Below are 24,184 nucleotides of genomic sequence, written 5' to 3'. Positions count from 1 at the left end.
GAGGCGGCGTGCGGCGGAGTGAGGGAGGGTGCGGGGAGGGGGCGCGGCGCGGCTGACGTGGGTCGGGGTCGGCGCGGCGGGCTGTGGCCGGCGGCGGCGCGCAGAGACACAGCGATCCGAGGCGAGGACGAGCCGGCGCCGCGCCCGTACCTCCCCGCACAGCCCGTGCCGTGCGACCCACGAGCTGCAGCCGCCGCAGCCGAATCGAGCCGCGTGCCCTCCACGCTCCAGCAGCTCCCAGCGCCGCCATGGCCCCGGCCCTCTGGCCGCGCCTCGGCCGCATCCTCTGGCTGGCCTGCCTCCTGCCCTTGGCCCCGGCTAGGGTGGCTGCAGGTAAGGCGCTGCGCGAGCCAGCCGCTCGCCCTCCCCGAGTCGCAGCGCGCCCGGGGCCTCGGGGCGGTTCCGGGCGGGCGGCCTCGCCGGGAGCCGGGGCTGCGGAGGTGGCGCCGTGCGCCCTGCGCGCACCTCCCACCTCCCCGCAGGCCGCGAGCTGCGGAGCGGAGCACGGCCTGCCGGGCGCCGCGCAACCCTCTCCTCTGTCCCTTCTCCCCTCTCCCCTGAAGTCACCGGCACTTGAGGGGGCTCCCCGCGCCCTCGTTCCTGCTGCCATCTCCAGATCGGCCTTGCCCTAGGGACCGCGCGGTGGCCGGCGCATCCATCCCGATGTTTGGAAACCTCGCAGCCGCTGGAGGTGGGGGAGGACGCTGAAGGGAGTCTGGGAATGCTCGGGGTCGGTCTTCTCGCCACAGCCCCCAGGGAGCGCTGCCAGGTTGCCCGCGGAGCAGCGTTTTTGCCTTAAGATGTGGCCTTATCCAGAGAGGCTTTCTACCCTGCTTGTGTTGACTTCGGGGAGTATGCGATTTTAGCGCCCAGGAGGCCGGTCTGCCATTTCCTCTCTGGGAGTGATTTCCAAAATGGACCCGGAGCTGGTTCCGCTGGGTCCTACCCGGTGTCCCCCGGATCGTGCTTCTAACATCCCCACCTCCTCAACGCCCGAAGGCCAACACCCACTCTTCTGCCCCATTTTGGCGACAAGAAAGGACCCAGGGTGGAGAGTTTTAAGGGGACAGTTGGGATGTGGGCAGCTATTGGGTGGGTGTTAAATATTATCCAATATTTTCATGACCCCCCCTACACCTTAAAAGAATGGTAGACAGAAGCAGAGATCTAATGCAAACTAGTGAAATAAAGGCCACAAGGGAAAATAAAAAACCTGCATCTTAAGGATGAATTAAGGGAATTTTGTGGGAATGGGCTTGGTCAGGAGCATCTGCTTGCCCCTGGAAATGGGGTCTCTTGTCCATTAGGTTTACATGTGTCCAGAAATTATCAACGCGGCCTAAATTGCCAAAAAAAAAAACGGTGTGGAGGGTTAATTCTTTGGAAGTCATGTGTGGTTCCCAGCCTGGCCTATTGCACCCATGATACAGTCCAAATAGCTGGGAATGGGGTTGGGGAAAACTCACAGGAGAAAGAGAGATTCAGAAGCCCTTTCCACCCTTCCTGGGTCTGGGTCAGCCTGCACGACATGCTTCCTACACCAGGGGTTGAAGTCAGAAGTCCGTGTCCTGGACCGTTCATTAATTCCAGGTTGTGTTGTCCAGACTTCAGAGGTACCTTGGGAAGTGTTTTGGGCTGTGTACCTGTGCAGTGAGAAAAGGCTGATGTAGCCCTTTTCTAGACTGTTCTGGGGCCCTACAGGCTGTGTGGTCAGGGAGAATGTGCATGCTGCAGGTGGAAGCCCAGGGAGCCTGCTGGTGGACATTCTTCCACGGGTCAAACTTTGTGGCCGCTGTCACTTCACTTTTTGCTTTGGCCCTTTCAGCTCTGGGTCACTGGGGCACCTGTGTGGTCACTGGGGCACCTGTGGCGCCCCTAAGCCCCTGACTGGGCTGCTCTGTACTCCAAGGCCATGTCATCTGGGCTCCCAAACTTGGAAAGATGGATTTGCATGGGTAGGTAACCAAAGCTGGGCTTGGTTCCTTCAGCCACAGGTGGCAAAGCCTTCCCAGTCCATTTCAGCCTGGATGTTCTGGACGCTTTCTAGGCCCTGAGGACGAGGGGCAGCATCACCCGGGGGCTGTGAAATACCTGCTTTTTAAAAACAAGCCTGAGAAAAGTGCCCTTGGAGCCTCTGGCGTCTGGACAGGTCGGGATGGGGGGCGCTCCCAGGAGCTGGGCCAGTGTCTGCTGCAACATTGGCTGTAGCGACAGCCCCTCCCCACCCCCACCCCATCCCGCCTCCTGGCTGAGCTGGCTGCCCTCCTGATTCTGTTCCCCTGGCAACGGATCTGCGTCGTGCTGACATGCGCCTGTCTTGCTGCAGACGCTGGATGGCCATTAGCATGCAGCTGAATGTCCCTGCCACCTGCCAGCCTCACTGTGGCCCACGCTCCTCTCCTGGAGGGTGTGGGCAGGAGCAAGAGAGGGAAGGGAGGAGATGGCCTCTCCTCTAAGCACCTCTTTCTGCAGCAGCCTGGCCAAAGGCTGCCTCCCAGCCAGAGGGACTCAGCCTAGGGCAATGCAGATTGCTGTGTGGTCCCCGGCAGTAGCATTAGTCCCTGGGGACCTCTGGGGACTCAGGTCCTTCAGTGTAAAATACATACTGTGTTTTCTTGGAGAAACTTACGTGTCTGGAATTCTCTCTTTGGGATTAAGGTGTTGCAGGTCCCTTTTGCAATGCTAGCCCAAATGACTTTATAATCCAAAATACGGCCCCAAGGAAAGGGATTCACAACAGGGAACGTGTAACGTGGGTGAGCGGAAAGGCTGGAGCCAGAGTCCCCAGTGGGGGCGGGCAACATCGCCGCAAGGCAAATGGGGTGCAATTGAGGACACACTCGCTCACCTCCCGGTTTTGCTGAGTCCAGCAGGTCTCTCGTGAGCCCCCTAAGAGCAGGGAGCACATCCTGTACTTCTGGGTCCCCCCAGCAGCTGCGGGTTGGGGCTCAGTCCATAGCACTTGGGTGAAGAGTTTCCTGGGGCAGTGCCATGTGGCCTGGTCCCTCTGCCACATCCTTCTCTCCAGGTGCCTCTCCACAGCATAGTGTTGAAACCCTACTATGTGCCAAGCACCTGGCTAGGCTTGGGGGAGATGGGGATGACCCTTGCCCTGCCCTCAAGGAGCTTGCAGTGCAGTGGGGGAGATAAGGAAACCTTTATCCCAACCCAAGATTGTGACAACTGTGTGCTCAGGCTGTTGGGAGAGTGCCGAGGAGGTGAGGTGGGGGGGTGTCAGGGAGGGCTTCCTGGAAGAGGTTATATCCACAGACAGATAGGTGAAGAAGAGCAGTGGGGACAGTGTGTGCAAAGGCCCTGAGGCTAGGAAGGACAGAGCATGTTGGGGGGAACTGCAGGTGTTAAAGGGTTAAAGCGACAGCATGGATGTACTAAAATGTGAATGTGGTCTCCCTCCACCCCGAGGCCGGCCCATGATCAGATTAACTGTGCAGGAAGCTGCTTGTTGGGGTGGCTGAAATTAGGGCAGGACTGGAGGCCAAGGGTCACATTCAGGATGTATCGGTAATCCATCCGGATGGGGCCGAGTGCTACCTTAAGCAATGCTGGTAGTAATGGAGAGGGAGAATTAGTGGCAGAGGCCCGGGGGTTGATTCTTGGGACAGCTGGTCCTCTGACCCGGCAGAGAATGATAGGTGAAGAGAATGGTAGGTTTGGGAGGGGAGAAATCCAGGGGGTCTAGAGCATCAGTGGCCAACACAATTTTAGATGATGGAGGAGATGATCTATATCTGTGCTATCCGGGAGAGCTGTGGCTGTTGAGCGCTTGAATTGTGGCTCTAGTGCAATGGAGGGACTGGAATTTTAGTATTATACATTGAAGTGATTAACTTTGATTAATTTAAATTTAATTGCATGTGGTTAGTAGCCATTGTATTATTGCTCAGTAGAAATGAAGTCTGTGTTACTGGGTTCCATCAGCATTTAGGAGGTACTGGAAGCCAAGGGAGGGGGTGTATGTTGCCGGGAAGTGGGGTGGGAGGGAGTAAAATGAGCAGAGGGGGGCTTGGGGGCCCTCCTCCCTTCCTTCTGCATCACCTCTTCTGCCCAGGTGTGCACTGTTAGACATTCTCTAACCTCAGGCCCTTCAGAAGTCTCACCTGAAAAAGAAAATTACACATCACAGGAAAATAGTTACTAAGACGTGCAGTAGTGCTATTGACAAGACTGAAGGGTTCTGGGAATTAAGATGTGCCTGCTTGAGGGATTATCATGCAAATAGTGAAGTTCACATTAGTGCCACTGCAGACATCCTTTCTGATGTATTGTCAGGTAGAAATAAAGTAATTCAAAATTGTGTGCAGAGGCTGATTCTGACTACATTTAAAACTTCCGTGCATGAAAAAGAGCTGGAGGACAGCAATATGATAGCAGCTGTTGTCTCTGGGGGGTAGGGTAATAGGACACTTCTAATATTCTTTATGCATATGTATTACTTTTATGATGGAAACAAATCTGATTTTTAAAATCTTACCTTCTGAGTATGATGAAATCTGCAGCTATCTAAAGCAGGTGAAGAATGACTTAGGAAAATGCCTATGATACAGAATTGAAAAAACAGCAACAGCAATGGAATATATAATCTCAGAGTAGGCAGCATGTAAAAGAATAGTAGGAAATGACCCAATATAGTAAGTGGTTGTTACTATTTAAAAAAAATTTTTAAATTTTATACCTTTCTCTATTTTCAGATTACAATTAGTCTTACCTTCAATGTGTTGGTCAGATGGGGAGTGTTATTGAAAAGGCCTCTTATTTGGTCTCCATTCCATGTGCTCCAGGCCCTATTCTCTGCTTGCAACCTAGAAAACTAATTCCTGGGTTCCCTGTAAGAGCTGCATCCCCAGTATTTCAGTTCAGGTTCCCCAAGGAGTTGACCCAGCTGGAAACACAGAGCTCCAGCGTTGGCCCCTGCAGGAATCCTGGAGGTTCCCTAGAGCAGTGTAGTCCAGTGGAACTTTCCGTGATAATGAAGATCTGTATCCACAGTGTCCACTGTGGTGACCCTTGGCTACACGTGGCTGGCCCTTGAAATGCGCCAGCGCAACCGAGAAAGTGGGTTTTAAGTTTGTTTCACTTTAATTGACGCTTAAGGAGCCATACGTGGCTACCATATTGGACAGCTCAGCTCTAGAAACTCTCACCTTACAGATTTACAAACTGAGACCAAAGAGAAGGGGGCTTGGCTTGGATCACAGGGGCCCTTCCTCACAAGGCTGGCCTACCACCATCAAGGTATTAGGCCTTATCAGGGTCCAGACTCAGCTTTGTGCTTCCAGCTGGAATTTTGTTTCACATGTAAAGGTTAGTCCAAAAGAGTGGGCGATGGGGGGCATTTCTTGGCATCAGCTGCGGTGGCTCCTCCTGTGACATGCACTGGCCATCATTTTAACGGCTAAGAAGCCGGGCCAGGTCAGCATACACATGCTCTGTAAGCCCCTGCTTGGCTGGCATGAAAAAATAAAACAAACTGGAGACACGGGAAAGGGCGTGGGATTTGGAGTCAGTTGGGCCTGGGTTTGAATCCCAGCTGGGCAATGAACTAATCGTATGACCCTTGGGCGGGTCACTTGACCTGCCTGGGCCTCAATTTCTCCACCTGTAAAAGAGACTCACAGAAGCCGGCCCAGAGGGTGGCGGTGGGTTTCCTGGCCACGCCCCTTCGTGAAACGCGGTCTTCGTTTCTGGGTTCCTAGGCGTGTATGAACTTCACCTCACCCCCGATGGCCCTGCCACCACGGGGGCAGAGGTGACCATCACGGCCAGCCTGGTGGCCGATGACAACGGCAGCCTGGTCCTGCCCGCCAGCACCCGCCTTTACCGCTTCCGCTGGATTCACACCCCGTTGCTGCTCACGGGGAAGACAGATGAGGCTTTCAGCTCCACCATCCGCGTCGTGGGGAACGTGCCCGGGGACTTCCCGGTCTCCGTCTGGGTCACCGCCGCTGACTGCGGGATGTGCCAGCCTGTGGCCAGGAGCGTCCTCGTCCTCCCCATTACAGGTGAGGACCTTTCCTACTTCATTTGTCTTCAGACTCCTGGCTGGTAATCACATAAATGCAGATTAGACCCATGGTTCCTTCGCTGCTGTCAGTTAACAAAGGATCAGAAAACGGTAATACGCACTGCTGGCAGGGTTGTGCTGAAATGGACACTTAAAGTACATATTGCTACTCGGGTGTAAATTAATACCACCTTTTGGAGAGCAGCTGATACATATGTATCAATGGTTATAAATTATTTTAGTCTTTGGCCTCTTCTTTCTCCTTCTCTCTCGCTCTCTCTCCCTCTCTGCTCTCTTTCTCTCTCTCTCCCCCCCTTCTCCTCCCTTCCTTCCTCCCTCCCTCCCTCCCCTCCCTTCTCTCTGTTTCCAAGAAGTCCCTGCTTTCTTGGAGTTTACAGTCTATTAAAGAACTTATCTTCAGGAAATAAACCTCCATTTGGGTAATGGTTTATGCACGAAGATGTTCATCACAGTTTTTATAATAACAGAAGAAAATAGAAACAAGCTAAGTATGCAACCATAAGGGGACTGGCTAAGTATACTGACACAATTTGTATAATGAATAATAATGACCTTTACAAAGAGTTTGTTGTAGCCTGGGGGAGTACTCACGGTTGTAAAATTTAAAAAATCAAAACAAAATTCTATAACCAATTTGATCAACTGTGTTTAATACGTGTACACCTTAAATATGTACACACGTATACTTTGCAGTTCTTCAAAACATCAACAATGCTTGTGTTTGCGTGATAAGCAGTTTCTTTTCTTTTCATTCCACTTTTCAGCAATTTCCAAATGAGCTTTATTGAGCACACCTCACTTTCTGCTTAAAAAATCAGCTTTTAATTTTTTTTTTTTAGAGGAGGCAGCCTGGAATGGTGTTCCTCACCCAGCCCAGCACATGGGGTGTGGACCTGCGGTCAGTAGAACTGCTCATTTTTTCTAGGCTCATCTAATACTTTGAAATATTTCCCAAGAGTTGCTTTCAAAGCCTGTGCATTTCCTTCTTGTCCTGGGCATCTTTTGTGCCAGAAAGTTCAGGGTCTTGGTGAAAGGGGTTCAGGAGCAGAGCTATGCATGTAACACATGAAGTGAGTCTTCACCAGCGTCCACGGAGGGGGCATATGCCTCTGTGTTCGGTGACCTGCAGGGTCCCCTCTTGCCACCATCTGGCTGTGACAGCCAGGAGGTCGGGTGGGGGAGAGGCTGCCCTGCCAACTGGCATGTGGCTCTGCCCTCCTCCACTTCAGTGGACTCACCCTCCCGTGGTCTCTGTCCCAGAGTTCCTCGTGGGGAACCTCGTTGTCACCCAGAACACCTCCCTGCCCTGGCCCAGCTCCTACCTCACCAAGACAGTCCTTAAAGTTTCCTTCCTCCTCCACGACCCCAGCAACTTCTTCAAGACCGCCTCGTTTCTCTACAGCTGGGACTTCGGAGACGGGTATGTCCTTATCCCCCTTGATGCCCCAAAGTCTTGGCTCATGGCTGGTGGCCCTGTCGTCCCAGGCGGGGTGCTCTGTACTCTCCCATCTTCACCTTCTCACTCTCTCTCACTCCAAACATGCCTTGTACACCTGCTCTGTGCCAAGCTCGGGGTCCACAGGGACCAGTGTGAGCCAGTAATGGGACCTGCCTTCAAGGTGCCTGCAACCTAGTAGAGGGGTCATTGGTGCCCAAAACAGCCCTTTAAGGCTGGTCAAGGTAGGTATATTTTTCTCTGTTTGACTCTGGAGGGACCTGGCCAGCCAATGACACACGCTGTTATACTCACATGGTAGAATTCAGGTGTTCCAGCTTCATTCTCCTTACACCTCCTCTCCAGACAAGCCAGTTGCGGGAGGCAGGTCGGGAAGTAGGGGCCGGTCAGGCATATCTGGAAATGGGCAAGATCCTGCATGAAGAAAGCTACAGAGCTACTGAGAAGTAGCAAAGATTTGTTTTTTAAATTTGTTTCATTGAAGTATAGTTAATTTACAATGTTGTGTTAATTTCTGCTGTACAGCAAAGTGATTCAGCTATGTACGTATATACATATATATATTCTTTTTTTTTTTTTTTTTCGGTACGCGGGCCTCTCACTGCTGTGGCCTCTCCCGTTGTGGAGCACAGGCTCCGGATGCGCAGGCTCAGCGGCTATGGCTCACGGGCCTAGCCGCTCCGCGGCATGTGGGATCTTCCCGGACCGGGGCACGAACCCGTGTCCTCTGCATCGGCAGGCGGACTCTCAACCACTGTGCCACCAGGGAAGCCCTATATATTCTTCTTCATATTCTTTTCCATTATGGTTTATCACAGGATATTGAATATAGTTCCCTGTGCTATACAGTAGGACCTTGTTGTTTATCCATAATATATATAATAGTTTGCATCTGCTAATCCCAAACTCCCAATCCATCCCTCTCCCACCTGCAGAAGTAGAAAAGATTTGAGTAAATGGGTATGAACACCATGTCCGGGATGGTGAGTCTTAATATTGTAAAGATGTCCGTTTCCCCCCAGTAATTCTTTAAGTTTAATGCAAACCCAATAAAAATCCCAATAAGAATAATTTTTGGAACATGACAAAGATTTTACAGTTCATCTAAATTTTGTGTATAAATACACAGTTTTACACATATGTGCACATACATATATACATATATGTCACATATACACATAATGTATGTACATACATATATACATACATGTATACAAATACACATATACGCTTATATATATGTATATATATGGTTTTAAAACATAAAGAATATTTGTCTCAAACCAGGGCACAGCCTCCATATTTATTAGGGGCATTTATTTTCACGTTAAAGAAAGTTATATTCACTATTTCTTTCTCTTTTGTTTTTTTCTTTGGTTGCGCTGCAGCCTGCAGGATCTTAGTTCCCCGATCAGGGGTCGAACCCAGGCCCTTGGCAGTGAAAGTGCAGAGTCCCAACCACTGGACCACCAGGGAATTCCCTATTCACTATTTCTATTGCAATTGAACATTTTTGACTAGGCAATGAAATAAAATAAGAAAAGTAAATGAAATATAAATGTAAAGGAGGAGACAAAAGTCATTGTACACAGATGACTGTACTGTTTACCTGGAAAACACAAAAGACTCAACTGAAAAATCTTAGAACTAAAAAGATTTTAATAATGTGGCTGGTTACAAAACAAAGATTCTTAGCTTCTCCATATAATGGCAGTCGAAAAAATCTTTCATAATATTTATAAAAATGGACAGAATAAACTTAGCCTAAAATTGTAGGATTTATGTGAATAAAATCATAGATTGTACTGAGAACCTTAAAAAGACTTGAAAAATGATGAGAGAATTTCTCAATACTGTAAGAAGAAAGAGAAATGATCAGAAAAGCAGAATGATGATGAATGGTGATGGGGAAAGGGGCTAGAAATACATACATAAACGTATTTAGAAAGCTACAAATAATTTTCAGCAAGAAAAGGCAGCTCAATGGAACAGAATAGAAAAAGCAGAAAAAAACCCTAAGTTTATATACACATATAGTGTATGATAACAATGTTATTTCCAGCCAGTGAATAAGGATAGATTGTTTGATAAATGATACTAGGGTAGCTGGTTAACTGTTTGGGAGAAAAATAATCTAATCCCTAACAAAAGCTATTCCAGATAGATTTAAAATAGTAAACATAATGAACCAGGACTAGATTGGGATGTAGATCATCCCCTGAGATTGGATAGTTTGGCAGTGGGGAAGGCATTTCTGTAAATAAAAGGCAGAAACTAGAATGGAAAAAATGCTAAATTTGGCATCATCAGATTTAAAATTTGAAATGGAAGAAGTAAATCAAACCAAAGGATAAAGGTTAAACTGGGAGAAAATATTTGGAAGATAAGTAATAGGTAAAGGTTTGATAAACTTCATATATAAAGAGCATCAACAAATCAACAAAAATATTTTATTGTTACTAGAATTCCTTTTTTTTTTTTTGCGGTACGTGGGCCTCTCACCACCGTGGCCTCTCCCGCTGCGGAGCACAGGCTCCGGACGCGCAGGCCCAGCGGCCATGGCTCACGGGACCAGCCGCTCCGCGGCATGTTGGATCCTCCCAGACCGGGGCACGAACCCACGTCCCCTGCATCGGCAGGCGGACTCCCAACGGCTGTGCCACCAGGGAAGCCCTAGAATTCCTTTTGAAGTGATTCAGGTAATTGTAGGGAAAAAGCATGATGTTACACACTTAATATGTTATATCATAACCTGTGATGGAGGTATGACTCTTCCTGTTTTTCAGATGAGAAAAGTAAGGCTTAGAGTTATGTAAATAGGAAATCTGGAGCTGAGATTTAAAGCCAGATGTGTCTTAACTCCAGAGTTCATACTTCTCCCCTCCCCAGATTGTCCTTGTCTAACACACAGCCTTTCCCAGTTTCCTGGCTCGGGGTGCAGAGCACTTCCTGGCAGGTGACAGGCACCTGTTGCTAGGAGTTCTCCTACCTGTAACTTACAAATACAAAGACAACCAGCAGCCACTCTACCAGGTACAGCTGACCTCATGCCCTGGCTGGCTCTGGAGACTGATGCTGGGATGCTGTTTTTGCCTGCAAGGCGTTGGTCTGAATGTGTCACTGTACAACCACTCTAAGAGGGCACGTGAGTCACTTCTGTCATCTCCTCCCTGTCACCTTATAGCACCCAGATGGTGACCAAAGACGCTACAGTCTATTATAACTATTCCATCGTTGGATCCTTCACTGTGAAGGTCAAGGTTGTGGCGGAGTGGGAGCAGGTAACACCGGACGTCGGGAAGGGCGTTCTGCAGAAGACGGGCGACTTCTCTGCCTCGCTGAAGCTGCAGGGTGAGTCTCCGGGGGTTGGTGTGGGTTGAGCATTTGGCCCATCAGGGAGCCCTGGGTACCACTCCTTCCAGGGCTGGGTCACTTGCAGATCAGGGTGGCTCCAGCTGGGCACTGGGCTGAGCTCGGATGCACAGCCTCTCTTCTGTTCCCCTGGCAGCCCTCTGAGTGGGTCTGTCATTCCCCGCTTCCAAGAGGGCACTGCAGGCCATGGAGGAGGTCAGGTGGCCACCAGGTGGCAGAGCCCAAGACACTGCTGTGATACTCCTCGTTCCCGGCTACATCTGCCTCCCGTCAAGGACCGTCCTGTCGGGGCTGGGACAGCTTCAGTCGGCTGCACAGGGAGGGAACAGCCAGACCTGGCTTTGGCAAGAGGGGGTGCTGGGGCAGCTGCAGCAGGTTTCTTGGTCGTGCTAATGGGGTGCTGCTTCCCCCACCCCACACACGGAACAGATGATGCGGGGAGGCGGTGGTACCCTAAGTCAGCCCCAGGTCCTGCTCACCAGGGCCCTGCTTGCTTCCTCCGGCTCCCTCACTCTGAGCTGGCTCCAGCACCTGCTGCTGACAGGCAGGCGGGACCCGGGTATGCCCTGGATGTGACCTGTGACCTGCCCTTGGGGAGGGCCAGGAGGAGGACGGGGTGATGGTCACACAGCCTCGGGACTCCACGAGCCCTGATACAGCTGTCGTCAGCCACCAGATACAATGAGGTCTTCTCTGCCTTTCAGAAACCCTTCGAGGCATCCAGGTCTTGGGGCCTACCCTAATTCAGACCTTCCAAAAGATGATAGTGACCTTGAACTTCCTGGGGAGGTGAGTGAAGCCCAGAGCACACTGCACATGACCTGTGGTCCTGCCCGCACTCCCCTTCCGAGGCTCCTGACCTTCTGCTCCATCCCTGAGGGGACCCAAGTTAAGGAGCTCACGGAGGGATGATGCCACCCTTGACTGTGCCATGGGAGAGTCACAGGCATGGCTCCATTCTCAGGGTCCAGAGGAGGGAGCAGTGGCCTTTTGGGGCTGTCGGCAACATGGGCATCAAGGCAGAGGCAGGTGAGCGACCACTCCTGTGAAAAGACCCGTATGTGACTTGGGCCTGCTTTCCAGCCCCCTGGAAAGCAGGCCATCTTGGGTAGGACCTGGCTCAGCTCCTGCCACGAACACCATCAAGCTGAGTTTGTAGTAAGTGATGAGATGAGGAGATGCTGGGTGTGTTCTCCCCACAAGGGAGCCCCTCTCTGGGGCCACTGGGATGGATGGGGCTGCAGAAAAATAGTGGTCAGGGCCCAGCCCTCCAAGGACTCTAGTGGGGAAGACCAACCCCACCCAATCCCCCGACAAGGGGACACGTCAGGGGGAAATGAGGCTAGACTGGGAGTGGGCAAAGTAGCCAAGGAAGGAGGAAGACAAGCCAAGGGGCTGGAGGTGGCTCCTGACGCTTTCAGGGGGCTTTGGAGATAAGAGCTCAGTACTTAGAGAGCAGAGGGGGAAACTACTTGTGCTTGGTAGACCTGATCGTTGAAGTGGCATGAGTGTGTGTTTACTCTGGTCTAGGTCGTGTGAGATAGGAATGCTCACTTGGAATTCTTTTTATGGACCTGCATTTTCCAGATTCTGAGCCTGTGCTGTGGCAGGTGGATAGTTTGGAATGCCCTCACCCCTTCAAACCTGTCAAAAGCCGACTTATCCTTGTAATGCCTACTCAAATGCCACCTCCTCCAGGAAGCCTTCCCTGACTTCCTCATTAAGAACACGCTCCTCCGTCCCCTGTGCTTCCACAGTGCACCAAGTGCGTCACTGGGGCACTCATTCTGCCTCCTTCAGCAGTCTGTGTATGTCCCTGTTTGCCTCACTGACCCCCTCAGAGTCCCGAGCCATCTCTTATGTACCGTTTTGTTCCCTGGAGGCCAGGGAAGCTGGGTGTTCTGTCCTGGAAAGGACACTGAAGTTCATGACTGCCTGGGCTTTCTTGGACTTAGTGTATGCTCACACTACTTGCTGAGCCATTGCTAAAAAAATGCCCCCATTTCCCTGCAGCCCCCCTCTGAACGTGTGCTGGCGTCTTAAGCCCGAGTGCCTCCCGCTGGGGGAAGGGGAATGCCACCCTGTGTCAGTGGGCAGCACGGCTTACAACCTGACCCACATCTTCAGGGATCCTGGGGACTACTGCTTCAGCATCCAGGCCGAGAACATTATCAGCAAGACGCATCAGTACCACAAGATCCAGGTCTGGCCCTCCAGTAAGTGACACTTCGCCTCTGCTCTTACAGAGGCAGCAAAAACCAGTCAACCTGCCACCACCGCCAGTGTGCTGCCACCAGCCAGCTCCAGCAACAGCCATCAACATCAGTCCCAACAACACAAGCATCATCAATAACCCTACGGTCCCCAACCAGCGCCACTGACTGACCACCCACAGCACTAGAAACTCTGTAGTGCCACCAACAACTGCTCTAGCCCCCACCACCAGAACCCCTCAGTGCCACCGCCACCACCCTCCACACCAGCACCACTAGCAGGAACGACAGACAGCTCAGCTACTGCCGGCTAACTTGCCCAGCGCCACTGCCACCATCACCACATGCTACAGACAGTTCTTCTAGCATCTTCAATAGCCAGAGACGGCGCTGCCGTCGCGACCACCCTTACCACCATCAGCACTGCCGTTAACACCCCTGCCACCAGCCCCTGCACCGACCATTTGGACCAACACCATCCATCCCGTGCTACCCCAGCATCATCCCAACTTCAGCTCTCCTGTTGCCACCACCACTGACAGTGGTCAGTGTCTCTCCATACGTTAACCACTGCCACACTGGTCCCCAACACGAACCCTCCCTCCTTCACTGCTATCACCGCCACCCCATCACCTCCATCTCGGCACTGTTGCCGCCACTAAAACAGGCATCTCCAACGGTGACGGTGCTGGACTCACAGGGCTGTTGTGAGTCTCCCAGGGAGGGTAGGCAGCTCAGAAAGTGTGCAGTACGGTCTCTCTCGTTCATAAGGGTGCCCAACCATCGCCCCTGGAATACCCTTTCCCAAACACATCTTGAGGTTCCGCCACTGGCTTACAGCCACAGGATTGGCTGATGACAGCATCAGGTCCTACCCTTCATTTCCCGGGGTGGGGGGGGCCTGTTCTGTGACCCCAGAAAAGAACTTTCTTATGTAGAGGAGAAAGTAAGATCCCAGAACCCTAGGGATGGTCTTTCAGATGCCCAGCCAGGTTCCATGCCATACAGAACAAAAGGGGACACCCCGCCAGCTGCACTCATCCCCGAGGTTGGCCCTGTAAGTGCACCAGATGCTGTCACTGCCCCCTCCAGTCTTTCCCGTCCCTCTGAGACCCTGAGCAGACACCACTCTCCGCTCCTGGCCCCGGCTGATGTTGTGGGCCAGGCAGAACCTGTTAGCATCATCGGCGGCCTTGGGCCCCACCTCCCCCAACATCTCCTGGGCACTGGGTGTCTGGGATCCCTCTGAATTCTGCAGAGAACGACAGCACTACAGGTAATCAATGCCGCCTTTTCTTGGGAGACAGATCCTCATGGCGTATGGCGGTGGCTCTACCAGGAGGAGGGTGGGGGAGTAGAGAGAAGGAACCCACACTTGCTGATCGCCTGCCCTGCACCTGCCTCACCTGGTTGCATTCCCGTGGCAGCCTTGTGGGTCAGTATTGCCATCAGGTCACTGGTCAGAACCAGGATTCGAACCCAAGACCCCCTGGGCTCTTCCTGCTCTGCCATGCTGCTTCTTGGTAACAGGATAAGGGAGTGAGCCCAGAGCTGCCAGAGGTCTCAGGGCTGTTCGGGTGTCCTCACAGCTTGGCTTCCCTTCCCCAGTGCAAGTCACCCAAGAGAGACCAAGGAGGAAGCTGCTAGGTCTTTCATGGCATAGGCTCGGAAGTTGTACGTCATCACTCTGTCTCATGCTGCTCATTGGGAGCAGTCCACGCTCTGGTGGGAAATTTAGTTGCACCCCTTGAAAGTCACTCTCAAGTAAAACTTGAAAACCCTCACATACCCCAGCTTGGTTTTTGTGAAATCCTGGATTTGCCTGTTGGGGTTGCCTAGTTGGGATGCATGAACACAAGGAGGAGAAAAGCTCTGGTGGGCTGTGTTCTCTCCCCTGTGTCATCTCCTCCTGAAGGCTAGTATTCAGCACCAACTACCCAGGCTCGTGACTTTAGCCTGTCTCACTCCCAGGCATCCAGCCTGCTGTCTTCGCTTTCCCGTGTGCCACGCTCATCACCATGATGCTGGCCTTCATCATGTACATGACCCTGCGGAATGCCGCTCATCAGAAGGACATGGTGGAGGTGGGTGATTGGTGGGGTGGGGGCTGGACTCCTGGGTCCTGACAGGAGAGGATATGCGGAGAGGGCAGGGGGGGCTAGACCAGGGAGCCTGGAGGTGGTCTGGATGTCAGAGCAAGGCCCTGAGGCTGGGGGTAATGTGCCCAAGATGGGGCCCGATGGATGATTTAGCTGCTTGCCAATGTGACTTACCTCCTTCTATGCTAGCCCTTTGCTTGGCAGCCGTGCCCATGAGCTGGTAAGGGAGAGGGCAACCGAAAGCAGGAAAGACCCACAGAGCAGAAAAGCCAAAGGCACAGGGAAGCGCTGCGTGGCTCCAGAAAGGTGTTTCTGTGCACGCTGCCAGCAGGCAGCTGAGCTCCAGGCCACCTAGCCAGGCAGCTGAGCTCCTAAGGCCACCTAATGGGACTCCCAGCGGGCGGGCGGGTGATTGACCAGTGGGGTTTTGTTCACCATAGGTGGCTGATTTTGACTTTTCCCCCATGTCTGACAAGAACCCGGAGCCGCCCACTGGGGTCAGGTGCTGCTGCCAGATGTGCTGTGGGCCCTTCCTGCTGGAGACGCCATCCGAGTACCTGGAAGTTGTCCGCGAGAACCACGGGCTGCTGCCGCCCCTCTACAAGTCTGTCAAAACTTACACGGTGTGAGCGCCCCCCACCCCCGACCCGGTTTCAGCGTTAACTGACTGCTGACTGGGAGTTTCGGGCAGGGCGGGGCAGGGTGGTGCACGCTGCCCAGCAGGAGGGCTTCATGCGTGCAGGGCTGTCCACCCTGGATGGCCGTCCATTTTTACAGTCCAGCTGCCTCCACAAGCCCCCCTCCATCACACCCGCTAGCCATCCATCCATCCATCCACCTATACAGTTGTAAGCCCCTCTCAGTCAGTCCCACTCCTTGGCTTTGAAGAGGCCTCAAGTGGGGCTGCAACACCAGACGTGGTCCTTGTTCTCTCCTAAGTGTGCCTAGCTACTCCTCGTCCATTCCTCCCCTATTGGCACATTTGCTGTCTATCTTGGGTTCACAGTTCCCTCCCCCAGGCAGCCCTGCCCAGGTCAGAGAGCTGGAAGGAAGGTCACAAATGGATAATTTAAGGCTGCATCACAAAAGGTCATACATACAGAGACAAGCGTGCACACACGCCACACAGACATTTCAGATGATTTCCTCTGTATCAGTTAGGTGGTTGCTGGGATGTACCCTGAATCAGCACTAAAATGAAATCTGACCTTTCCCACATGGCCCTGACAGCTCCTGGGCCTGGCTCCTCCCTTTGTGTGCTGTCCCTGTGGCTACTGGGTCCCTTTCTAAGGACACCCTGTTCCCTCTCTGCTTGCTGGGGGTCGGGTGGGGGCAGGGCTAATGCTTTGTGAGTGCAAAGTGCTTTATAAATAGCACCTTCTTTTATTGAGTCCGTGTTAAACTTTCATTGAGGAAAAGGCTTTGCAGCCAAAAAAGAGTCAAGCCACGGGGACTTGGGTACCCGGAGGGGGAGGGGACAGTGTTCTTGCCCCCCCAGCTGCTCCTAGGGTGGCCTTGAGAAGGAAGAGGCAGGACTGGATGGAACCCGGGGCGGGGGACCAGCCCACTCCTCTTTCTTTGTTGGCCCAGCAGCCTGGGGGAGGCAGAGGATGTGCAGAGAGTGTGTTATGGGTGCAGAGGGAGACCACGATTAGGCCCCTATCGAACTGTGCAGGATTAGGGAGCAACCTGGGCCTGCCTGGGGAGGGGAGGCAGGGCCGTGGGGGCTGAGCTTCGTTGCTGTCATCGTTTGCTCTCAGACTTTGTGCTGAAAACAGCGTTCCCACTGTCGTGCAGCTCCTACTCATGAAATACTGCCATTATTGCCGAATAAAGCTTGTGTGCTCTGAGTATAGCCAAGCATATGCCAGGTGGCCCGAGCCTCTTTCTTTTCCGTGCGTGGATGTTTGGGCCTTGCAAGCAGCAAGAGCATTTCTTGGATGAAGCGGGACGTCCCGTCGTGTTCTCTGGCAAGGGCCCTGGATGGAGCCGCTGGCTACGACTTCAGATCTGGGTCAGTGGTTTGGGTCAGTGGTTCTCAAACTGCCTCTTAGGCTGCATCACAGACAATCTGGCTCCTGAGGGCGCCCCAGGTGACTCCAATGTGCAGCCAAGTCTGAGACTCTGGGGTGGACTCCTGATCAGAGGGGGATGTAGGGCACACCTGGGAACTTGGAAATGCAGATCCCTGGGCCCCATGCCACACGTGAATCAGCTCCCGGGGAGGGGGCAGCCCTGGTGCATCAAGTGTGAGAACCTCCCATCTCCAGCAGGGCTTCCTGAACTTGGATGTGATGAGAGTCACCGGAGGTCTTGTTAAATGACATACCTTCACGCAGGGTGTCTGGAATGGGCCCTGGGATTCTGCATTTCTAACAAGATTCCAGATGCTACTGCTGCTGCCGGTCCCAGGACCTCACTTCGACTTGCAAGGCTCTGAGTCTACACCCTTCCTGAGCTCTTTTTCTTCTATAAGTGGTTCAGGATTTTTTCTTAATTGCCTCTGCTCTCCTGTCGCCCCCACCACCCAGCACCCAGCGGGTGTGCCCCAAGATTTGAGGAGCTGGACATAGGTGTGAATAGACCCTGGCCCCACCCCTGCTGTGCCACCCTGGGGGCCCCACTTTCAATGAGCAAAGTCACTTAGGGAACTTTCTTGGACTTCAGCATCGCTGGCATGTGGGGTGGACACTGCCACACACACCTTTCCTCTGGCCTCCCACCCAGGGGTCAGCTATGTCATGGTTCAGGGCGGGAAGGAACCTGGGTATAGCAGGGCACCCTCATGCCCTGGATAACTGGTTAGAGGATCAAATGAAACCTTGAGTTACTTTAAAGTATTCTTAATAGACAAAGACAGAAAACATTTTAGAACCACTTCCTGCTGGCAGAAGACACAGCTCCCCATCTCCGCATGCCTTCAAGAGAACCAGGATAAAAAAATCTCAACTCACCCAGAAGAATTTAAAGTGGAGTTTCATGCTGTAAAGGCAGCTACATCTCTGCAAAAATGGGGGTAATCAGGTGTTTGTCTCACAGAAGTTAAAAAAAATTTAAAAAAACAACAACAAATTGTCAGCCACATTTAAGAGGTTGGGTAGAAAGAACCCTTGGGATAAAAAAACCCCCCAAAAACCTGAGAGCTGGAGAGGGAAGCTCACTTTGCCAAGCACAGATGCACCAGCTGCAATACAGTTCAGCAGAGTATTTGACTTGCAAAGTTTGGGAGCACGCAGGCTGTTGGGCAGTCGGCTGGGTCAGGCAGCAGAGTCAGGCTCTTCCAGGCTCCCTCCTAACCCCGGGCAAGGACACCTTCCAGGGCAGTGCTCACTGATTTGCTAGGCTGTCTGGAACGTTCCTCTAGAGGATTGCAGGAGGTTTCCAGAGCTGTAGCCCAGGCGAGGAGCCTGTAGGGAACTCACTGTATTTCCTTACCAGCCCCTGGTCACTGGCCCATTCCAGGCCTGTAGCAGCGAGTGTCCAGCTCTGTCCAGCACAGCTACATCTCACCTGAGCATGCTTATAAGCACTGTCATGATTCTCTATTAGCCTGCCCCACAACCACACCCCAGGTCCAGATGGCAGGAGGGCTGGGCCGCTATTCCCACCAGCCTACAGTTCCAGGAGGGACCAGATTGTTGCTGATGAGAGGCTGTGGGTTCCCATGACCACAGGGTGTCAGGAGCAGAATCAATTGAATGTATTTTTGCCGGTACCTGATACGAGCCATGTTTTCCTTTAAGAAGCCCATCACCCTGGACATACTCGGGTGTTTTGGAAGGGTTCTGAGGGTTTAAGCCTGATAGGATTAAAGTGGGTGTCCAAGGAAACGTACATGAACTCACCTATACTGGGTTGAATAGTGACTCCCCCTAAATTCATGTCCACCCAGAACATGTGAATGGGACCTTATGTGGAACTAGAGTCTTTACAGATGTGATCAAATTAAGATGAGGTCATACTGGAATAGGGTGGCCCCTAAGTCCGATGATTGGTGTCCTTATAAACAGAGAAGAGACACAGACAGGCCACGTGATGGACCCAGAGGTTAGAGAGATGCATCTACAAACTAAGGAATGCCAAGGATTGCTGGCCACCCCAGAAGCTGGAAGAGGCTCGGAGCAGATCGCTGTGTGTTAATATGCTCCTGCTGCCATCACAAAGTATCACAGTCTGGGTGGATTAAACAACAGAAATAAATTTTCTCACAGTTCCAGAGGCTGGAAGTCACAGATCAAGGTGTTGGCAGGGTTGGTTTGGTTCCTTCTGAGGCCTCCCTCCTTGGTGTGTAGACGGCCATCTTCTCCCTGTGTCCTCACCTGGTCATCCCTCTGTGTGTGTCTGTGTCCTAATTTCTCCTTCCTATAAGGACACCAGTCAGATTGGAGTAGGCCCACGCCAATGACCTCGTCTTAACTTAATTACCTCTTAAAAGGCCTTATCTCCGAAGTGCTGGGGGTTAGGACTTCAACTGATGAATTCTGGAAGGACAAAATTCAACCCATAACACCTTGATTTCAGACTTCTGGCCTCCAGAACCGGGAGGGAAGAGATTTCTGTTGTTTTAAGCCGCCCAGTTTGTGGTGTTGATTTCCGCCGCCCCAGGAAGCGAATACACTTTGCAATGTCTATCCTGGCAGCTCTCTCAGACTCTGCATCCATCCAACAGGAAGTCCTTCAAAACAGATCCAGAATCCAACCACTTCTCCCTGCTTCCGCTGCCACCCCCCTCCCTGGCGGGGCCATCCCCATCCTGTTGGCTTCCACTGCCCCTCATCTCCCCCCAGGTATGTTCTCAGACCCACACGAAGTCCATGTCCTCTACCCAAACCCTTCCATGTCTCCCAGCTCAGGGGCCTTCCAGGGGCCTTCAAGGCCCGCACGACCTGGCCCTCTGACCTCACTTGCCTCAGCTTGGTCCTCCTCAGGGCTTCCCTAGGGCCGTTCCCCCTGCCGGGAGCTTTTCCCTACACATGCCTGGGGCTCCCTCCTTGCCTCCTTCACATCTGCTCCAAGGTCACCTGCTCAGTGATACTGACCCTGACACCCCCCACCTCCCGTACCCTACGTCCCTTACCCCCAAGAGCACTGATCATTTGCTAACATACTATTAATTTTACTAACTTATTTATTTACTCTGCCTCCCTCCATAAAATAAAAACTCCAGGAATGAAGGGACTTTGCCTACTGTGTCCAATATTTCTATTTCCAGCACCTAGCATAATGTCTGGCACATAGTAGGTGTTCATTAAATATTATCGAGGAAAGGAGGAGAAATGCCACCTCCCCATTCAAATGCATGGCCTGGCAATGTCTAGGATTTAGGAGAGGAAAGAGAAAATGCTGAGGAAAGGACTCAGTGTCTCCCCAGATTGTCCAGAAGGACAAATGGCATGGAAGCCCTGGTTTGGGCCATGTGGTGATGTCCAGGTGACAGGATGCTGAGGCCTCTGCACCTGTATCCTGGAGAGAAGGACCACTGTCTGGGGGTGTCCTTCCCTGCCCGGAGGACCTGAAGCTGCCCCAAAGTGTGATGGCATTCCGGAAACCAGCTCTGGTGCTTGTTCATCATCAGAGTGGGAAGCCCCTGGCTGTCTTCTGAGGATGATGCCTCATTCCGTGTTGGGGGGGGGCGGTCAGAGGGTAGTGGGGAGCCAGGCTGTGGAGGGTACAGCAGGGGCCGAAGGAGCAAGCTGGGTTGGAACCTGGCTAAGGGGCTGAGGAGGGACTGGGGCCACCAGGCAGGATCCGGGCCAGGGGCTCTTAACCTGGGGTGCCCGACCCCCCAAGGGATCCATGGAGAGAATTCATGAACTTGGATGGGAGAAATGACATCTCTATTGTTACAAACCTTTAATCCAATCGAGGCATTTCCTTCCACCACAGTGGCCCCAAATGGCAGTGTTGTCAGCAGTTCCTGTGACTTTGCCATCAGTAACAATCAAAAACATGTTCACATCACCCTCCAGCTGTGCATCTCTCAAAATGTCATTTGTGCTGATCATGTGTTCAAAATTACCGTTGCTCTTAGACTTGCTTTCGGATCTTATTTCACTAAGCACATATATTACAATTGCTATTTTGATAACTGGTTTCCTTTGAAATCCTATTATTTAATATTATGCTTTTAAAACCATTATTCTGATGGCTTCATCTGACTGGAGGGGGGCTCATGGTACCAAGAAGGCTATCAGGCCCCTGTAGCTGTTCTCTGGGGAGATCCTCAGGGGCACAGGGGTGACAGGAGACTTTGTTTTCTTCGGGCCAGAGGGAAGGATCCTTCCCTGGGTATCTGACCCAGGAGACCAGGAGCCAGGTCCCCACAGGCCTGCAGTGCTCAGTGCAACCAGCAGGTGGCAGCCCCGCCCAGCCATGCTTCTGCAGTTTCCTCCTAGTGCTGGCTGCGGGCACCACAAGAATACAGGGGACACGGATAGCATGGGTCCTGGCAGCTGTGGCACCCACAGACGCACACACCTGTGCACACGCCACATGCCTATGCACGCTCACACTGACAGCTGGAGAAGCCTACCTGGGAATCAGCTTCCAGAACATCCTGGCCCTTCCAGGACAGAAGGCATTCCCAGGACTCTTGCCTTGGGAAGTCCTTTCAGAAGAGGGGACCCCCTTTGTTCTTCCTCACCTTTTCCTTCCCTGATATCTTTTCTGAGGCGTCCACAGGTCAGCACAAGCCAGTAACTCCAGCCACAAAAATAATCTAGTTGCAGCCAAGGTAGGGAGTGGGTGGAAGAAGTGGAGATCTGAGGTCTTGCCCAGACCCTGGGCAAGTGACTTAATGTGTCCAAGCTCTAGTTTCTTTGTGTTGCACAATTTGTATAAAGAGTGAACTCTTACAACTCAACAACTATATGACAAACCACTTAATGAAAAACGAGCAAAGGACTTGAATAGACATTTCTCCAAAGAAGACATACAAATGGCCAATAAACACATGAAAAGATGCTCAGTATCATTAGTCATCAGGGAAATGCAAATCAAAACCACCCTTAGATACCACTTCACGCCCAATAGGATGGCTATAACAGACAACACAAAACACAATCAAAGCGAAACAGAAAATAGTAAGTATTGGCAAGGATGTGGAGACAGAGGAACGTTCGTACACTGCTGGTGAGAATGTAAATGGAAGACAATTCGGCGGTTTCTCAAAAAGTTAAACACAGAATTACGATACGACCCAGCAATTCCACTCCTAGGTATACACCTAAAAGAACTGAACACAGATACTCGGGTACTTGTTCACGAATGTTCATAGCAGCACTATTCACAAGAGCCAGAAGATGGAAAGAGCCAACATATACATCAACAGAAGAATGAATGAACAAATTGTGGTAATACACACAATGGAGTATTATTCAGCCTTAACAAGGAATGAAGTACTAACCCTGCTACAACAGGGATGGACCTCGAAAGTATTATGCTCAGTGAAAGAAGCCAGCCACAGAAGGCTACACACGTTTATATTAAGTGTCCAGAATAGGAAAATTCATAGAGACAGAAAGCAGATTGGTGGCTGCCAGGGGGTTGGGTGGGGGAGGGAGGAAGGGGAAGGGATTGTTTAAAGAGTAGCGTGTGTTCTTGGGGACGGTGAAAAAAGTTTGGAAACTACGGAGAGGTGGTTGCACAACATTCTGAATGCATTGAATGCTACTGAATTGCTCACTTTAAAGTGAGCAATTGAATGTTATGTGAATTTCATCTATTTTTTTTCAACGTATTTTTTTTCCAACAAAATAAAAAGAACGAATGGGTGCATTTTCCAGGCAATCATTGAGAGAACGTTCAGGCAGCATCGACAAGCCCTGCACAGGGGCCCAGCAGACCCCGGACACACACCCTTCTTTCCCGGCACGCTGGGCACATTTCAAAGTCTGAGTCAGTGGTGAGCTAGGATTGTAGGGGCCGCTGGCAGCAAGCGGTCCCGGCGCACCTCGCAGGGGGACGCAGCCATTGCTTTCTTTTCATTTTCTTCCCCGAAGCCCCGGTGTGCTTCCAGGAATGGGCAGCAGGGGGTGCTAGAAGCCAGCTGCAGAGCAGGGAATGAACGGCCTGACCACCCCTCTAGACTCAACTGCTCCAGTTCAGGCTGTAGTTTCTGGCTGGTCACCACACCCCCAGACTCCCAACGAGTGTGGACCGGCACCGCAGGCTTCTGGCTCGAAACAGGTGGGATCAGCTCAAAAAGCTCAAGGGCTCCCTACAACCTTTAACACCAAGTCCAAACTCTCCGCCCTCAAGCTGCTCCCACTTCTCTCTCCAGCCTTATTCCCTATAGTATGGATTCACCCTTTCCCCACGACGCATGTGGTCTAAGCACGACCCCCCGCCCCCCCACCGCGGCTGTCAGGGCTCACCTTCATCCATCTGGCACGTGTGCACGATGACCGATGCTGGGATGCAGCCGCCAACCAAGCGAACCCGGCCTCTTGGGGCCTCCCTTCCTGTAGATGACCAGCATCCGGCCATAAACCACGGAAAGAGCCACCAGCTGTCAGGGGCTGGTGCCTCTTCTTCATGTCCTGCCTGGGGAACACGCCTGAAACCTGCCCAGTGGCCAGCATGAGGCCAAGTTTCCTGACTCCGGCCCAGACCAAAACCATGAGAGCTCTGGTGACCACGTGTGGCTCTTCCGGCAGAAAATCACAAGGCTTCCCCGGGAGATGCTCCAGGATGCTGAGCTCGAGGGGGTGAAGCAGCAACTAGCCCAGCAGTGCCTCATTAGAAGCATCAACATAAGCTCTACCCAGGACGACTGACACGCTTCTGCCTGAAAAGTTTTTAGGAAAACTGTTTTTTTAACAGTTATTAGGAAAAAGGTTATTTTCCGTGATCTATTTATTCTTGTTTCACCTTGGACACAATGAACATTCTTGCTACCTTCAGCTTCAACCCACAAACGACAATAGTGTCCTCACTCTTGACAATGTTGGATTTTACGGGAGCCTTGAGCTCCTGGGAAACGGCAGAGGTTAAAGGGACC

General features: G+C 52.1%; 1 protein-coding gene and 1 long non-coding RNA gene across 2 annotated transcripts; one reads left to right on the top strand and one right to left on the bottom strand.

Annotated features, from left to right (window-relative positions):
• The first annotated feature begins 103 nt into the window (after positions 1-103).
• Positions 104-15,829, top strand: TMEM130 (transmembrane protein 130). Its single transcript, XM_033840472.2, has 8 exons — positions 104-333; positions 5,715-6,020; positions 7,304-7,463; positions 10,684-10,850; positions 11,576-11,660; positions 12,885-13,087; positions 15,056-15,168; positions 15,660-15,829. The coding sequence occupies exons 1-8, from the start codon at positions 249-251 to the stop codon at positions 15,810-15,812; spliced, it is 1,272 nt and encodes a 423-aa protein (XP_033696363.1). The 5' UTR covers positions 104-248; the 3' UTR covers positions 15,813-15,829.
• LOC109549226 (uncharacterized) lies at positions 2,209-23,724 on the bottom strand. Its single transcript, XR_002175453.3, has 3 exons — positions 23,559-23,724; positions 7,794-7,895; positions 2,209-6,060 (listed from the first exon to the last, which is right to left on the bottom strand). It is a non-coding gene; the product is annotated as an uncharacterized lncRNA (long non-coding RNA).
• Between the last annotated feature and the right edge of the window lie 460 nt (positions 23,725-24,184).

The sequence above is a fragment of the Tursiops truncatus genome, chromosome 15 (genome assembly GCF_011762595.2).
Source record: "Tursiops truncatus isolate mTurTru1 chromosome 15, mTurTru1.mat.Y, whole genome shotgun sequence".
Classification (NCBI taxonomy): Eukaryota; Metazoa; Chordata; class Mammalia; order Artiodactyla; family Delphinidae; genus Tursiops; species Tursiops truncatus.
This window is presented reverse-complemented; position numbering and strand designations above follow the sequence as displayed.

Bases quoted from the DNA above. Each gene is read 5' to 3' on its own strand.
- TMEM130 (XM_033840472.2), top strand. From the start codon at position 249: ATGGCCCCGGCCCTCTGGCCGCGCCTCGGCCGCATCCTCTGGCTGGCC. The intron at 11,661-12,884 runs GTGAGTGAAGCC...ATTTCCCTGCAG, and splicing joins ACCTTGAACTTCCTGGGGAG to CCCCCCTCTGAACGTGTGCT. The intron at 15,169-15,659 runs GTGGGTGATTGG...ATGTCTGACAAG, and splicing joins ATCAGAAGGACATGGTGGAG to AACCCGGAGCCGCCCACTGG.